We start from the raw sequence: 18,743 nt of genomic DNA, 5'->3' as shown, positions 1-18,743 counted from the left end.
GGAAACCGGAGTACCCAGAGAAAACCCACGCATTCACGGGGAGAACATGCAAACTGCACACAGAGATGGCCGAGAGTGGAATTGAACTCGGGTCTCCTAGCTGTGAGGCCTGCGCGCTAACCACTTTACACTATGCAGCCCTATATAATGTTTGCAGAAACATTTATTATGCACCATGACTTTCTGCAGCCTCTCTAATGTATTTTTCTGTGCAATGCATGAGCTGCAAGGTGCTTGTCGCTGCCGTCCTTCCATAGAGAGGAAAAGCCAGCTTGATTTAGCAACATCTCATTCCATTAGCTCTGCTGATTGAATGAATTTTTACTGAATTTGACTTATATACCCAAGCTCACCAGCACGTGATTAGACTTTTACAACAAAGTATCATGAGCTTTCCTGGAGAAGGATAGGGTGCATGTACTTCAAATACAAATAAAAGGCAAGACTACAAATGGTTTCTTAAAAAAAAAAAAACTAAATAAATGGGACAAAAGTATTTGAAAATGAGTCAGTGCCTCACCAGCTGTGAACCTCACCACACGTCGCTGCGAAAATATGGTTTTGTTGCTCGGAGGCATGCTAATGAGCCTGTGTGAGTCCAACTGCTCGAAATGTATTTTCATCACAAAAACGTCTTAGCATGCTAACAAAATGGCAACTGGAACTGGTGGCCGAAACAGCTCATTTTATAGTAGAATTATAAAACTGTTTGAATGAAATCAGTTACATTTACTTTCATCGGAGACGTGACTCTTCCCAAAGACACGATGTAGGAGCAAGATCAACACCTTCCTGTTTAGCCCTCTTTATCAAAATGCTGGCACTTGAAACTTTTATGGCTCCATTTTGTGTTACTCAGATGAGAAACACTATTGAATTCAAGAAATAACTCATCGCAAAACAGGAAGGTGGTGTTGTGACGGGAGGTGTGGACCTCGCTGTTATAAAAATCACAAAGTGGTTAGCGCGCAGCTAGGAGACCCGAGTTCAATTCCACCCTCGGCCATATCTGTGTGGAGTTTGCATGGGTTTTCTCCGGATACTCCGGTTTCCTCCCACATTCCAAGAACATGCTAAGTTAATTAGCGACTCCAAATTGTCCATAGGTATGAATGTGAGTGTGAATGGTTGTTTGTCTATATGTGCCATGTGATTGTATATAACAGTATAGTGTATAAAAATATTGTGTATATAACAGTCACTAAAGTCATCATACAGCAACTTCACACTCAAATATACAAACATGTACCAATATGAATTTAAAAAAACTTTAACGTTTTCCCATACTGTATTGTATCTGAGCAATGCATTCACTGGGGTGCTGCAATGACGTTAGCCCCTCTCTGGGCTCCTCAAATAAAGACACACACCATCAAAAGTATAAGATGCAGATGTATTTACTACACTAAAACGGTCTGAAAGTTTAATGAATGTTAAGGAATGTTTCCTCCCACATTCCAAAAACATGCTAGGTTAATTAGCGACTCCAAATTGTCCATAGGTATGAATGTGAGTGTGAATGGTTGTTTGTCTATATGTGCCCTGTGATTGTATATCACAGTATAGTGTATAAAAATATTGTATATAACAATATAACAGTCACTAAAGTCATCATACAGCAACTTCACACTCAAATATACAAACATGTACCAATATGAATAAAAAAAACCTCTATATGTGCCCTGTGATTGGCTGGCGACCAGTCCAGGGTGTACCCCGCCTCTCGCCTGAAGACAGCCGGGATAGGCTCCAGCACCTCCTGTGACCCTTGTGAGAATAAACGGTAGAAAATGAATGAATGAATTTGATTTACACGGTTTGATTTGGTTAGCGTCGGTTTTGGATAAAGTCAGACCATCTGGAACGGAATAATGTCGCTAACCGAGCGACTGCATTGTCAGTGCTGACCGCTACCAAAACAACAGACAGTAAAAATCCCACTGCGCACGTCACTTATGTGTGTTTTGAAGAGCGTTCACATTAAATAGTTCATAATGATGTGTTCTATACATTAGCACATGACAATAGCGTGAGATTACTTTGAGGTCTGGCTCGTCTGTGGGCTGATTTGATCCTTTGTTTGATTTGTTGTTGCACATTCAGACAATTACAAGACGAGGCAAGCGTCACAGGCGATGAAAAGTGTCAAATCAATGTTCTCCCGCGCTTTATTAAACACGGCAATGAGCGGTTCAATAAGGCCGACCGAGATGACAGAATCTTTCAACAGCTCTCATTTTGCAGTGATTGTCAGCACCATTGTGTGCTCGTCCTGACGTCGATAATATTGCTCTCTCTACAGGCTAATAGCTACAGTCCTGGTCTTTTGTGTGAGCTTTATAGTAATGTCTATTTAGCGATAATCTGCCATTATCATGTGTACACATGTATTTATTCTCACAGCCTCTCGACTTTGAAACCAAGAGCAGCTTCTCTCTGCGGGTGGAGGCCACCAACAGGAACATCGACTCCAACTTCCTGAGTCTGGGCCCGTTCAGCGATACCACGGCGTTGAAGGTGACGGTGGAGGATGTGGACGAGCCGCCGGTGTTTTCTGCACCGCTCTCCAAGATGTCCGTCTCGGAGGATGTGCGGGTGGGGACATCCATCGGGCGGGTGTCGGCACACGACCCGGACACCTCCAACAACGGCATCAGGTACGAGACGGCATCTTCACATCCACATGTGGAGTTTTTTTTTTGCTCAGCTTCTCAATTAATTAAGACCAAATATTAGCATTTATGAAGGGAGCAAAATTTTATATACCGCTTATCCTCACTAGTGCTGGAGCCTATCCCAGCTATCTTCGGGCGAGAGGCGAAGTACACCCTGGACTGGTTGCCAGCCAATCACAGGGCACATATACGTAGACAAACAACCATTCACACTCACATTCATACCTATGGACAATTTGGAGTCGCTAATTAACCTAGCATGTTTTTGGAATGTGGGAGGAAACATTCCTTATGATTCGTTAAACTTTCAGACCGTTTTAGTGTAGTAAATACATCTGCATCTTATACTTTTGATGATGTGTGTCTTTATTTGAGGAGCCCAGAGAGGGGCTAACGTCATTGCAGCACCACAATGAATGCGTTGCTCAGATGCAATACAGTATGGAAAAACTTTTAAGGAGTTGTTTTTTTTTTTAAATATTCATATTGGTACGTTTGTATATTTGAGTGTGAAGTTGAAGTATATATTGTTATATACAATATTTTTATACACTATACTGTTGTATGCAATCACAGGGCACATATAGTCAAACAACCATTTACACTCACATTCATTTCATTTGAACATGCATCAGATTACAATTGAATGCATCACATCATCAGTTCACAGTTCCACATGTCCAAAAGGAGTAGGAAGAAGCAAATCTTATTAAACCCTACCCCTCCATCTGGTACTTTTACAATCAGTAACTGTTACATTTGTTCACTTCCTGCTTTCCTAATATAGTTTAAGTTTGTTTTTTTTTTTATTTTTTGTCCCGTACCGAAGTACGGGAGGATATGACCATACAATGACATTATGTGTACCATAGTAACTGTCCATATAGTGATATATATATATATATATATATATATATATATATATATATATATATATATATATATATATATATAGCACATCATGGTTCAAGACTGGTTGTCCATATGTGCCCTGTGATTGGCTGGCGACCAGTCCAGGGTGTACCCCGCCTCTCCTCCTAAGACAGCTGGGATAGGCTCCAGCATTCCCCTGTGAAGAATAAATGTCGGAAATTGGATATGGAAGAACTGATTCCATTTTGGGGGTGATCAGGATCACCATCCGGATCCAGCATTTTTTTTTTTTTTTTTTAAATGATAGGAGATAGGAGCGAGATAGGACCATTTTCTGCATTTGTGTATATAACTTCACAAAAAAATGGACGGAGCAAGTTTTCACCAAATTCGAGAAAGTATCAAAGACTGATCCAGATTATGGAATAATTCCTGATGTTATGACCCACAATATGAAAAAATAGTGACAAGAAATGAATCAAACCCAATTATACGGTGTTTGAGCCTGTGTAGTGTATTTATTGTACTGGGACTGGGAGATAAGAAGGAATCAGATGTTGAATATGTTTCTAGTATTTTATTAAGGACACATTGAACGTCATAAAATAGCGGGCTGAGTATTCACAGTGAAAGGCCACTTTAAAGTGCGCCACCACTGGTGTTAAGCAAACAGGCGACAGTCTTAATGCGCTCGAAAAGGAACTGTGTGGCTGTCACTAGCGGCGCCAGATGGCGAGTGTGTGTGTGTGTGTGTGTGTGTGTGTGTGTGTGTGTGTGTGTGTGTGTGGCGGGGGTGGTGCAGCATCTGCAAAAAAGTGAAATGCCATCTTGAGCAAGAGAAGGGCATTCCTTCAGTTGGGGGTCAAGGCTCAAACACTGGCACATTTGGCCTTTACGGTTCAGAAAACACAACCTCACGCTGTCTAGCGTTCGAGACCCTCGTCGAGCCACTTTTGCATTAATTGAATGGATATTGTTGCCTTTTCTCGATCGGGATTGTGAGTAATCAGAAAATCAAATTACCGCACCATTGAATCTGTGAATGCTTCTGTTCGTCCTCCTTGCCTGTCTGCAATATGATTTCCACCACATCAGCTGGAATTAAAATTATTGTGGAACTAATGGAGCCACCAGAGTCAAATTACTTTGCAATAATACCCTTTGGCTGTAGACTAATTGGAGTTGTAATTTTCTCATACAAAAAAAAAATGTACCAAGGTTGTGTGCTGGCCTCGGTTATTATCAACATTTATTTTTTTTTAATACGTTGGAGTCCTCCATGCATTTTGAAAATGTTTAAATTGTTGTGCTTAACCGAACATGATTGCATATGTCGTCAAATCAATTCCAATCAAATGGATGGCGTCTTTGTGTGTTGAAGGTACTCCATCGACCGCAACACCGACATGGAACGTTTCTTCAACGTGGACGCGCTCAGCGGCATCATCAGCACGGCCAAGCGTCTGGACCGGGAAGCCAACTCGGTGCACAACCTCACCATCCTGGCCATCGAGAGCCGTGAGTCAAAACAAACACGTCCACATATCCTAAACAAACCTTACACTATATTATTAAGAATATTTATGAAAAAAAAATTCATTTATAAAAAATATTTTTCTTTAAAATATAAATAATAGATTTATTAATATTTTATTTTATTTTTTACTGCACTTAACAAAGCTTAATAATTAGATGATTGTTGATTATATATTATTAAAATAATTATTGCCTTATCAGCCTAATTCTATTATAGTGGTTCACAAAGTGGGGCACAAGACAATTAGTGGCTAACAATCAAAATTACGAGTGCACCTGAACGCCTCACAGTGCGAATTGTTCATTGCTCTGTGTCCATCATATCAACAAATAAGTTTGAATGATTACTTGGTGCATTAAGAGCTGTTCATCTTAAATATTTCATTTCTATTAGCGTTCCTGTGGTTCTGCTCCAGCTTTTTCTAAAATGGTGCATTCAGGTGCATTAAACTAACATGATTATGATCATGATTAACTCTGATTAATATGAATTAAACTTTTAATCATTTCTGTTCAGTGTAAACCTAATACAGCTTCATAAGACTGGTCTAAAAGCAAAATGCTTCCGGGACAAAAGTAGTACAATTTTTCTTGGTTTAGGTCACTAAACCAAGCAGATATTTATAAGCAGCTGGTGGCAAAATTAAAATCGGACATTTTAAAAAGGTTGGATATGTTGACCTAATTTCCCATTGTCATATTGTTTCATCGCATTCTTCAATGTTTTTATTTTAGACATCAATGTTAAACTAACATGATTATGATCATGATTAACTCTGATTAATATGAATAAAACTTTTAATCATTTCTGTTCAGTGTAAACCTAATACAGCTTCATAACACTGGTCTACAAGCAAAATACTTCCGGAATAAAAGTAGTCCAATTTTTCTTGATTTAGGTCACTAAACCAAGTAGATATTTATAAGCAGCTGGTGACAAAATTAAAATCGGACATTTTCAGTTAAAAAGGTTGTATATGTTGACCTAATTTCCCATTGTCACATTGTTTCATCACATTCTTTTCGAATCCGTCCAATAAAAACGGAACTACTTTGGACACCCTTGGCTTTTACAGTTAAATGTCCCTCACTGTTCTTGTTTTTTAATTTATAAAAAATATTTTTCTCTAAAATATGTGATTTAATATTTTATTTTATTTTTTTACTGCGCATAACACAGCTTAATAATTAGATGATTGTTGATTATATATTTTTTAAATAATTATTGATCAGCCTTATTCTATTATAGTGGTTCGCAAAGTAGGGTACGTGAATAAAAATGAAAGATCATGATTGACTGATGAATGATCATGATTAACTCTGATTAATATGAATAAAACTTTTAATATTTCTGTTCAGTGTAACCCTAATACTTCCGGGACAAAAGTAGTCCAATTTTTCTTGGTTTAGGTCACCAAACCAAGCAGATATTTATAAGCAGCTGGTGGCAAAATTAAAAATGGTTGTATATGTTGACCTAATTTGACCTAATTTCCCATTGTCATATTATTTCATCGCATTCTTTTCGAATCCGTCCAATAAAAACAGAACTACTCCTGGCTTTTCCAGTTAAATGCCCCCTACTGTTGCTGTGTACACAAAGCCTAGTTGTCAAGGCTTTCATTTTATTGCCACCATCTTTAAACACCATTAGCAGCTCCCTTTTTTTGTTCTAGATGAAATAAGCAAGGAAAATAGAGACTGTTGATCCTTTTGAAGAGCCTGCTTGTTAAAGCGAGGTCTTCGCTAGCATGGAAATGTCGCTTCATGCCTCGATAAAGATGCATCCTCTTTAGTTTAGGGTGTCGGTGAATATTAATGCATTCATGAGTGACCTCTCAGCCGTGGGGGTTACATGCTGACTCAGGGTGGGTGTGCTGGTGTTAAGTGCTTGTTTTTTTTTTGTACATTTTATTTTAAAGCAGCATTTCTCTCTCTCTCCCTGGCCCCAAGGACACAAGTTTGTCCTTTTATTGCCTGCCTTTCAAACACAATTGTCACGAAAAGACAAGCCGCCTGTCAGCATCGCTTTTTTTTTCTGCACTCTTTGATTTAAAGACAGCTTTTTATTTACTCGCTCATTCCCGTGTGTGTGCGCATGCCCGATATAGCAGCATAACGATAATAATAGACATCATGACGCGTCTCTCGGCAGTCCTGAATGTGTGACTTGGTGGCACTAAACGCATCTTGGTCCAGCACTACCGATGGTCAACGTGACCAAAGATGTTCTACGGTTAGGGGACGCTGAAGTCAGTCACGTTCTATCCAAAAACCAGTCTGGAACCCCCCCCAGGCACCGCACGTCCTTTCTGCCGCCGTCACAACATCATCCCTGAATGTCAGCGCCTCGTCATTGGCCAGCAAACGGCGATGGCGCCCGCCAAGCTGAATCATCGTCTCGCACGCAGCCAGAGTCGTTTAGGCGGCAGAAGTTGCGACGTACATGAGACCGGTCGCCGTCACTTCCACTGAGATAGTTTACTCTAACAGGACGTCTCACTCTGTGTCTCTTTCAGAGGACCCCAACCAAATCGGTAAAGGTTTGGCTATTGTGACCGTGTTGGACGTGAATGATAACGCTCCTGTTTTCGCCATTGACTACGAGACCCTGCTCTGTGAAAACACCACACCTGGAACGGTAAGTCTGACTGACTTGAAATTTCTCCCACAGTTCAATAAGATGCCCTCCTGTAACATGACTGTGTTTAGTCGAATCACCATGAAACTCGGTACAAACATTTGGAGACCTGACAAGCATGTGTGTGTGAAATATGAGCAAAATTGGTTAAAGAACATGGCGGCCATCAAGCAAAACATAACTAAGTCCCCATAAGTCATTGAGACATTTGCCTTATTATGATAAAACTTTGAGAGCATCCGTGTGTGATAATATTTTTTTAGGTATTTTGAGCACAACATAAATACAATAAACAGACAAAAACTGACATTTTTTTCACATTTTTTTTAACTTTCCAATTATTTCAGCTTCATTCTGAAATAATCTTGATACATTTTATTTTTGAATTAATATTACCACTTTATTACCATAGTATTTTGAATTTTTTCCCCCAACCTAATTTTCCAAAAATTACAGCTTTATTTTGTTTAATTTTTCATAATATCAAGACATCAACTTTAATATTTCAGCTCCTTGCTACTAAAATTAGATAATTTTTCTCATAAAATTACAACTTTTTTTCTTTGTTCAAATATGACTTTTTCCTCAAAATATTTTGGCTTGATTCTCTTAAAAAAATTTTCATTTCTGCTGTTATCTGGAAAATTAAAAAGAAATAAGAGCAAAAATAGACAAAAAAACTGTTGTAATTTATGGAAAATTTGGTTATAATGTCTCAAGAATAAAGATAAAATATTAAGTCACAATTATGAGAAGAAAATTTACTAAAAAATTCAAAATATCTGGAAAATTAAAAAGAAATATTTTGACTTTTGACAAAAAAAAGTCAAAATATCTGGAAAATTTAAAATGAATATTTTGACTTTTTTAGTACAAAATTTAGTCAATTTTATGGAAAATTTGATTATACTGTCACAAGAATAACAACAAAATATGAAGTCACAATTACGAGAAGAAAATTTACTTAAGTCAAAATATCTGGAAAATTAAAAAGAAATATTTTGACTTTTTCACAAGAATAAAGATAAAATATGAAGTCAAAATTACGAAAAGAAAATTTACTAAAAAGTCAAAATATCTGGAAAATATTTTGACTTTTTTAGTACATTTTTCAGTACATGTTTTTTTTAATATTTTTGTAAATTTTCTTCTAAAATTTACAAAAAAGTCAAAATATCTGGAAAATTGAAAAGAAATATTTAGACTTTTTTAGTAAATTTTCTTCTCATAATTGGGACTTCATATTTTGTCTTTATTCTTGTGACATTCTAACCTAATTTTCCATAAATTACAACCGTGGGTTCTTGTAATATGACTTTTTTTCTTTAATTTTGTCTTTATGCTACTAAAATGATTATTTTTCATCATAATATTACAACTTTTTCTCATTGGATTACAACTTTTTTCTTTTAATATTTTGACTTTATTTTTGTAAAATTACTGCTAATTTTGTAAAATTATATTTGTGGAATCAATGGGCCAGCCAAGGACCGCGCATGGCCACTCGGCTGCACTTTGGATACCACTAATGTAATTTCTTCAAGGTTTATATATTATTATTATGATCTAAAATTATACAAGACGTTCCATCTTCACTTAGTGTTTATGGAACTCTGTGGCTGGGCTTCATTTCCTGTCTTTTATCATTTGGCCTCATTGTTGCTAAATGACCCGTGTGCCCGCTGTGCTGATTTATCCGCTGGTGACATTTGTGAAAATACAATCAGGCGCCTGTTGAAGGGGGCGTGCGGAGCTGTGCATGTACAATTGATCAGAATGACGCATTGTATTAGAAATGGCTATTAGGGTCTTTTTTTGGGGCGGGGGGGGGGCGAATTTGTTATTTGAGCTCTTGCTGCACACTTCTTTGTCACACGCAGGGACGGGTGGGGCGACAAAAATAGGAAGTGATCTCATTTGCATAAAGGAGACATTAGAAACCGTGCATTTCTTTGTGGCTTGGTGGCAATGGAGATTTCATGTGTGTTGCATTCACTGTTCAAAGCAAGTGTAGTGCTTTTCAGATTCAATTGTTAGCCAGACGTCAGCCTCAGGGATACAAAGTACTTATTAGTGTAAACATTGCGTCTTTATTAGCCGCCGCCATTACCGACAAACAGCAGGATGATTACCCTCCTTCCACTTGTCCGCAGATGATGATCGCTTTCTGATTTTAGAAAATTTCAAACAACACAAGCAGACTTTCTATCAGCCATCAATCAATCTACACACCCCGGACTCTCCGGGTTCGATACGTCGTTTGTCTATTTCACCCCCACGAGCGCTTCGCCAGATGATTTATGGCCAAAAGGACTGTGACCGTGCTGAAACAAAGTCATTGGCTGACAATCAAAGCGGGCCTCGGGGCCATGGCGACCGCCTTAACCCATGACGGTGTCATCAGCAGGCGAAGGCACAGCCAATGTGTAATTACACTGCTCAAGCAGACTGATTGCTTACTTAACGGGAGGGCTGATTTTAGCTCTTGGATTTCCAAATGACCTTTAACTAACATTCTTTTTGTCACTGTCACATGACAGTAAATGACATTAGTGGCCGAACACTCTGGGTTGGGATAAAAATGATTCGGAATACATGCTAGCAGATTTGTAATACAGAGATCCTGAAAGTTATATCATCATTAAATAAAAGCTCACTGACTAATGACCCGATTAATTACGTTTTACTTGATGGAAGCAAAGTTCATTCATTCATTCATTTTCTACCGCTTTTTTCTCACAAGGGTCGCGGGGGGTGCTGGAGCCTATCCCAGCTGTCTTCGGGCACCCTGGACCAGTCGCCAGCCAATCACAGGGCACATATAGACAAACAACCATTCACACTCACATTCATACCTATGGACAATTTGGAGTCGCTAATTAACCTAGCATGTTTTTGGAATGTGGGAGGAAACCGGAGTACCCAGGGAAAAAAACCCACGCATGCACGGGGAGAACATGCAAACTCCACACAGAGATGGCCGAGGGTGGAATTGAACCCTGGTCTCCAAGCGGTGAGGTACGCGCGCTAACCACTCGACGGCCGTGCCGCCGGAAGCAAAGTTCTTCAACCAATCTTGCTCAAATTGTATTGGATTTTTTATTTATTTTATTTATTGGAATTTTATTTATATGGTGAGGATTCGGCTTAACAACCTTAACCCTTTAAGTGACATTGCGACAAGCAAGTTTGCTGAATTAAACAAGCCGTTTCCGCAAATATAATTTACACCAGGATGAATGAGAATATTCACCAGCATAATACATACTGTATATATATCTATGTAATGGTAGCAGTAATAATAAATGATAATGATGATGGCTGGGTTTGCTTGAGAGACGAAGAAGAGTATTGCAAGTGGCTTAGTGGCTCAAATTCTGAGCCTGGTGACGTGATAATATGCACATTAGACGTAAATGTAAATGACATTAGTTGGCCCCCACTCTGGGTTGTGATAAAAATGATTCGGAATACATGCTAGCAGATTTGTAATACAGAGATCCTGAAAGTTACATCATCATTAAATAAAAGCTCACTGACTAATGACCCGATTAATTACGTTTTACTTGATGGCAGCCAAGTTCTTCAACCAATCTTGTGAAAATTTTACACACAAGAGCTTGTCAGCCCCTTAAAGGTCTGTACCAAATATGGTGGTGATTTGGCGAAACAACATTAACCCTTTAAGTGGCAAAGACGCAAGGTTGCTGAATTTAACAAGGCGTTTCTGGAAATATGTCAACAATTTACACCAGAATGAATGAGAATATTCATCAGCGTAATACATACTGTATATATATATATCTATGGTAATGGTAGCAGTAATAATAAATGATAATGATGATGGCTGGGTTTGCTTGAGAGGCGAAGAAGAGTATCACAAGTGGCTTAGTGGCTCAAATTTTGAACCTGGTGATGTCATAATATGCACATTACACAAGTCAACTGACTCCCATCATACGGCTATGATGTCACCACTTTTGTCACTGTTGATACCGACACTGGTGATTGACGGGTACTATTTAGTACAGCTGCCAGGTCTTTGTCTTAAACTACACACTCAGATATTTGACTTCTTGCACTGTTGTGCATCGTTTTTCTTTCCTTGTTAGACCCAGTTTGCGCTGCCCTCTGCAGGGAGTAGTTAACAGCATGGTGAGAGATTTTTGTTTTAGTTAGTTTAGTTCATATTTTGTCTTTATTTTTGTGACATTATGACCTAATTTTCTATAAATTACAACTGTCGGTTCTCGTAATATGATTTATATTCTTTAATTTTGACTTTATGCAACTAAAATGATTATTTTAATGATAAATTATTTTATTTTTACAACTTTTTCTCATTAGATTACAACTTTTAAGAGTGACGTATAGTGACTTGTGCATCGTTTTTATTTCCTTGTTAGACCCAGTTTGTGCTGCTCTCTGAAGGGAGTAGTTAACAGCCTGGTAAGACATTTTAGTTTTAGTTTAGTTAGTTTAGTTCATATTTTGTATTTATTTTTGTGACATTATAACCAAATTTTCCATAAATTACAACTGTAGGTTCTCGTAATATGACTTATATTCTTTAATTTTCACTTTATGCAACTAAAATGATTATTTTAATGATATATGATTTTATTGATTACAACTTTTAAGAGTGACTTATAGTGACTTGTGCATCGTTTTTCTTTCCTTGTTAGACCCAGTTTGCGCTGCCCTCTGCAGGGAGTAGTTAACAGCATGGTGAGAGATTTTAGTTTTAGTTAGTTTAGTTCATATTTTGTCTTTATTTTTGTGACATTATGACCTAATTTTCTATAAATTACAACTGTAGGTTCTCGTAATATGATTTATATTCTTTAATTTTCACTTTATGCGACTACAATGATTATTTTAATGATAAATTATTTTATTTTTACAACTTTTTCTCATTAGATTACAACTTTTAAGAGTGACTTATAGTGACTTGTGCATCGTTTTTATTTCCTTGTTAGACCCAGTTTGTGCTGCTCTCTGAAGGGAGTAGTTAACAGCATGGTAAGACATTTTAGTTTTAGTTTAGTTAGTTTAGTTCATATTTTGTATTTATTTTTGTGACATTATAACCAAATTTTCCATAAATTACAACTGTAGGTTCTCGTAATATGACTTATATTCTTTAATTTTCACTTTATGCAACTAAAATGATTATTTTAATGATAAATGATTTTATTGATTACAACTTTTAAGAGTGACGTATAGTGACTTGTGCATCGTTTTTATTTCCTTGTTAGACCCAGTTTGTGCTGCCCTCTGTAGGGAGTAGTTAACAGCATGGTAAGACATTTTAGTTTTAGATTTTTAGATGGAATCGATTAGCCTTATAAAATGATTAACTTGGATTTGATGCTGAGGACCGACAGTTGTTGATAGGCCTCTATGCAAAAATGTAGATCGTTATTTGAAAATCATCTGATTAATTTTAATTGTTTGTGAAATGTATAAAAATTTTTCTTTTCTCCAGATTCACAACAGATTCATGCTTTATTTTAAAATCATTCAAAACGAAAACTTAATTTAAATGGAATCGCCACTCGCTACCTGCGATAGGACCAACTGGTGTTAGCTGGTGGACCGGTACTGTCATACTCCACCGGCCTCCTGATTCCTAATTAATTGAAGTGCTCCTTGTGTGTGTGTGTGTGTGTATCGGCGGTAATGGCTGAGTCCGCTCGCTTCAGTCGCCCACTGGCTGTCACGCCCGCCGGCTTCTCCAAAGATGAAATAATAACGTTTGCCAGTCGGGACCAGGGTGGCGAGCGTGTGGCTCGCATTAACGGCGAGCGCAGCGGCGGCGTAACCTGCCATCATTCAGGCCTAATTAAGGCCACCTCCTGGCATCGGCTCCCCCCAGGACCAAAAGTTGCCACTTGCTACAGATCATCTGTCGCCTGCCATTTTATTAATTGATATCACGAAGGGGTGACGGGGGAGGGGGGTGGGGGGCGAGCCCCAGCAGGTGTCACATGGTCCATTATTCACTTTGGCTTCAAAATGAGTGCACTCGGCCACTCGTTCTGATCCTTGAACTGAACTTCCGTGGAATTTTTTTTTTTTTTTTTTTGATGACGCCCTCGCACCTTCATCCCAAATTATCACCTCCTTCTCGCCGCGGCAACAAGGTGAGAGGTGAAAGCAAATATGTCGATGCATACGAGATACGGCAAACACATGCTATAAAAAGACAAACATCATCACGCCGGGAGATCTTGGCAGGGAGTTTGCACACGAGACGTTTAAAGGCGGACGGAATGGCGGGGACTGTCAGCGTGCGGCGTCTTGGGTGATGTTTAGGGGCGCCGATGTCGCGGCGAGGAGCCGCAAAACCTGCAGGCCCGACACTTCCTCAGTCAGCATCCCCGTGGTGACAGCTGTCATATCGCCGCGGCGATAAGTGCCACCTGTTTGATGGGGTGCTTATTTATACTCATCGCTGTTTGACTGATAAGACGTACACATTAGAGCACTAGAACCACATCTTGCTCAGAAAAGCTAATTATATGTACTGACATCTAAGAGTAAGATGTCCATAGATGTTATAAATGAGCATCACATGGACGAAATGTTCATCTACCTCACTCCTGGACTGGTCGCCAGCCAATCACAGGGCACATATAGACAAACAACCATTCACACTCACATTCATACCTATGGACAATTTGGAGTCGCCAATTAACCTAGCATGTTTTTGGAATGTGGGAGGAAACATTCCTTAACATTCATTAAACTTTCAGACTGTTTTAGTGTAGTAAATACATCTGCATCTTGTACTTTTGATGATGTGTGTCTTTATTTGAGGAGCCCAGAGAGGGGCTAACGTCATTGCAGCACCCCAATGAATGCGTTGCTCAGATGCAATACAGTATGGGAAAACTTTTAAGTGTTTTTTAATTCATATTGGTGCATGTTTGTATATTTAAGTGTGAAGTTGCTGTATGATGACTTTAGTGACTGTTATATTGTTATATACAATATTTTTATACACTATACTGTTATATACAATCACAGGGCACATATAGACAAACAACCATTCACACTCACATTCATACCTATGGACAATTTGGAGTCGCCAGTTTTTGGAATATGGGAAGAAACCGGAATACCTGGAGAAAACCCATGCAAACTCCACACAGAGATGGCCGAGGGTGGAATTGAACTCGGGTCTCCTAGCTGTGAGGCCTGCATGCTAACCACTCCACACCATGCAGATAAGCGGCATAGAAAATTTATTCATTCATTTTCTCCTGCTTTTTCGTCACAAGGGTCGTGGGGGGGGGGTGCTAGAGCCTATCCAGCTGTCTTTGAGCAAGAGGTGGGGTACACCCTGGACTGGTTGCCAGCCAATCACAGGGCACATATAGACAAACAACCATTCACACTCACATTCATACCTATGGACAATTTGGAGTCGCCAGTTTTTGGAATATGGGAAGAAACCGGAATACCTGGAGAAAACCCATGCAAACTCCACACAGAGATGGCCGAGGGTGGAATTGAACTATGTTCTCCTAGCTGTGACGCCTGTGTGCTAACCACTCGTCCACCGTGCAGATAAGCGGCATACAAAATGTATATATTTTTATAATTGCCTAGCCAGCGTACGAATACACAACACACCTCACACCTGCACTACATCAATTACCACATTCTAATTAAAATCATTTTGATAATGAAGTGTTTTGCTACAGTAGGAATCGTATGGCAACCTCAAATTGGAGATGTTGTTGTGTGTCTTTTTTTCCCATCAAGGTGATAATATTGCGTAAACGTAAACTGTCAACATGTGGCAATGTTTATGTTCCTCACTTTAATTGTGTGCGTCAAGACGAAACGGCACCCTTTTAAAAGTCCCCGTCCGCCAATCAAAATGCTGCACTGCGTCAAACTCGGTATGTCTGTGGAAGTAGTAGCGTTGAATTGGTTCAGATCTGATTCCAAACCAGGTGTAAATGGCAGTGTGAAGGCAAAGTCATGCAGCCAGGAAGTTGATTCTATTGAATTCAGAGGTGGAGAAGAAGTTGTTGCCTCCTCGTCAGTCTTTAAACGAGAATAAATAGCTGCCTTTGAGTTGAAGAAGGGGGGGTGAGAGTGTGTGTGTAGAGGGGGGGGGGGGGGGGGATAAACAGCTGGCAAGCATTTTGCCAAGCTTTTATCGCACCACAAACATGCTGATATTTGCTTCCCCCGCTGTCGTTGGCACGCGGCGGCAAATAGAGGACACCTTTGTCCTTTTGTACCCCTTTCTTGGCGATGTACTTTCGCTTGTAAACCCCCCCCCCCCCCCAAAAAAAAAAAATTTAATTCTGTGACTCATCGTCGTCTTCCGTCACGGCTCTGCCGTTAATGTCTCTCAGCGCCAATTTATGTCTACATCCCTGCCTCTCTGCTTCCCATTAGAGAATTCCTTAGGAAAAAAGAAGCTGTATATGGGAAGCGCCTTGCATCAGCCACGCTAATGAAAGGCATTATACATTACAAAGTGTTTGATTTAAGTCTTGATTTGCAGTCCCAGCGATAAGCTGGGGGGGGGATCCATCCATCCGCGTGCATTCAAAGGACATCAAAAGGTTCAAATTGTGTTGCGGCTTCTGCTTCTTCTGAACGCAACCTCGCTATCAAGATGGCACATTTCCATAACAGAGTCCCCCCCCCCCCCCCCGTCGCTATTCAATGGCGGCTTTCGAGGGATACCAAAAGCGCTCGCTTGTTGGCGTCTACCTGTCATTGAGAGACATTTCATCAGATCTAATCCCTGAGCTGTATCCAAATAAATAACCTTTGTGTCCTGCTGTAATACTGTTTATGGGCACCAAACATGGAAATAATCTATCATATCCATCATTTGGGTTGCTTTACTTTTGAGAGAAGAAGCGACATCGGTTATGACGTCATAGAGACATAAAGCATCTTCCCGGGCTTCACTACGCATCATAAAATATAGGCAGCTACAGTGGCCTCTAACGTGTAATGTCCCTCTGATGTACTTTGTTACTGATCCTATCCATCCTGGTCACTCCCAATGAGAACCTCAGCATCCTCATCTCAGCTATCTCCAGTTCTGCTTCCTGTCTTTTCCTCAGTTGCACTGTCTCCAGAACAAACATGGCTGGTCTCACCAGTTTTGTATACCTTTCCTTTCATTTTAGTTTCATTTTGGTTGATTTGTTGTGGTGACCCCTGAAGGGGAAAGCCCAAAGAGAAAGAACGACAAGAAGTTCTATCTCTCCACTGGACATGTCCGAACCATCTCAGTCTGGCTTCTCTGACTTTATCTCCAAGGCCTCTAACATGTAATTTCCCTCTGATGTACTTTGTTCCTGATCCTATCCATCCTGGTCACTCTCAATGTGAACCTCAGCATCCTCATCTCTGCTACATCCAGTTCTGCTTCCTTGCGGCCCTCCATCTCCTTTTGAATAAAACTGGTATTGCTTTGGAATATGTTTTATCACTGCCCTCAGTCTCCTCTTGGATAAAATTAATACTGTTGTCCCGTTTTTCCGAGAATTTACCTTACACAATTTCTTGCTGCTTTCCATCTCCTTTTGAATAAAACTGGTATTGCTGTTCTGGGAGTGTACCTTGAATATGTTTTATCACTGCCCTCAGTCTCCTCTTGGATAAAACTAGTACTGTTGTCCTCGAATTTACCTTGACACAATTTCTTGCGGCCTTCTATCTTCTTTTGAATAAAACTGGTATTGCTTTTCTGGGAGTGTACCTTAAATATGTTTTATCACTGCCCCCAGTCTCTTCTTGGATAAAACTAGTACTGTTGTCCCCAAATTTACCTTGACACAATTTCTTGCGGCCCTCCATCCCCTTTTGAATAAAACGGGTATTGCGTTTCTGGGAGTGTACCTTGAATATGTTTTATCACTGCCCTCAGTATCCTCTTGGATAAAACCAGTACTGTTGTTCTGTTTTTGTGAGAATTTACCTTGATACAATTTCTTGCGGCCCTCCATCTCCTTTTGAATAAAACTGGTATTGCTTTTCTGGAAGTGTACCTTGAATATGTTTTATCACTGCCCTCAGTCTCCTCTTGGATAAAACTAGTGCTGTTGTCCCATTTTTCTGAGAATTTACCTTGATACAATTTCATGCTGCCCTCCATTTCCTTTTGAATAAAACTGGTAGTGTTTCTTTCTGGGAGTATACCTTGAATATGTTTTATCACTGCCCTCAGTCTCCTCTTGGATAAAACTAGTACTGTTGTCCCGTTTTTCTGAGAATGTACCTTGACACAATTTCTTGCTACCCTCCATCTCCTTTTGAATACAACTGGTATTGCTTTTCTGGGAATGTACTTTGAATATGTTTTATCACTGCCCTCAGTCTCCTCTTGGATAAAACTAGTACTGCTGTCCTCGAATTTACCTTGACACAATTTCTTGCTGCCCTCCATCTCCTTTTGAATAAAACCGGTAGTGTTTTTTTATGGGAGTATACCTTGAATATGTTTTATCACTGCCCTCAGTCTCCTCTTGGATAAAACCAGTACTGTTGTTCTGTTTTTGGGAGAATTTACCTTGACACAATTTCTTGCTGCCCTCCATCTCCTTTTGGATGAAACTGGTATTGTTTTTCTGGGAGTGTACCTTGAATATGTTTTATCACTGCCCTCAGTCTCCTCTTGGATAAAAACTAGTATTTACCTTGACACAATTTCTTGCGGCCCTCCATCTCCTTTTGAATAAAACTGGTATTGCTTTTCTGGGAGTGTACTTTGAATGTTTTATCACTGCCCTCAGTCTCCTCTTGGATAAAACTAGTACTGCTGTCCTCGAATTTACCTTGACACAATTTCTTGCTGCCCTCCATCTCCTTTTGAATAAAACCGGTAGTGTTTTTTCATGGGAGTATACCTTGAATATGTTTTATCACTGCCCGCAGTCTCCTCTTGGATAAAACCAGTACTGTTGTTCTGTTTTTTGGGAGAATTTACCTTGACACAATTTCTTGCTGCCCTCCATCTCCTTTTGGATGAAACT

The 18,743-nt window shown here is 39.5% G+C and overlaps 1 protein-coding gene and 1 long non-coding RNA gene across 3 annotated transcripts in view; one reads left to right on the top strand and one right to left on the bottom strand.

Annotated features, from left to right (window-relative positions):
- The window catches only part of LOC131108714 (cadherin-7-like), a 124,061-nt gene that overhangs the window by 84,370 nt on the left and 20,948 nt on the right, over positions 1-18,743 (top strand). For both annotated transcript variants that reach the window (XM_078792276.1, XM_078792277.1), the window contains exons 6-8: positions 2,404-2,657; positions 4,930-5,066; positions 7,604-7,725. In XM_078792276.1, the coding sequence (XP_078648402.1) occupies positions 2,404-2,657; positions 4,930-5,066; positions 7,604-7,725 (513 nt within the window). The remainder of the gene's footprint in view (positions 1-2,403; positions 2,658-4,929; positions 5,067-7,603; positions 7,726-18,743) is intronic.
- Positions 10,428-18,743, bottom strand: part of LOC144899559 (uncharacterized) — a 46,842-nt gene continuing 38,526 nt past the window's right edge. The window contains exon 2 of the long non-coding RNA XR_013627776.1: positions 10,428-10,489. This is a non-coding gene — a long non-coding RNA (uncharacterized LOC144899559). The remainder of the gene's footprint in view (positions 10,490-18,743) is intronic.

The sequence above is a fragment of the Doryrhamphus excisus genome, linkage group LG7, assembly GCF_037039965.1.
Source record: "Doryrhamphus excisus strain RoL-2023G ecotype Guam linkage group LG7, RoL_Dexc_Guam_v1.1, whole genome shotgun sequence".
NCBI lineage: Eukaryota > Metazoa > Chordata > Actinopteri > Syngnathiformes > Syngnathidae > Doryrhamphus > Doryrhamphus excisus.
The sequence above is the reverse complement of the archived record's forward strand: the minus strand, read 5'-3'. Positions and strand labels throughout refer to the sequence as shown.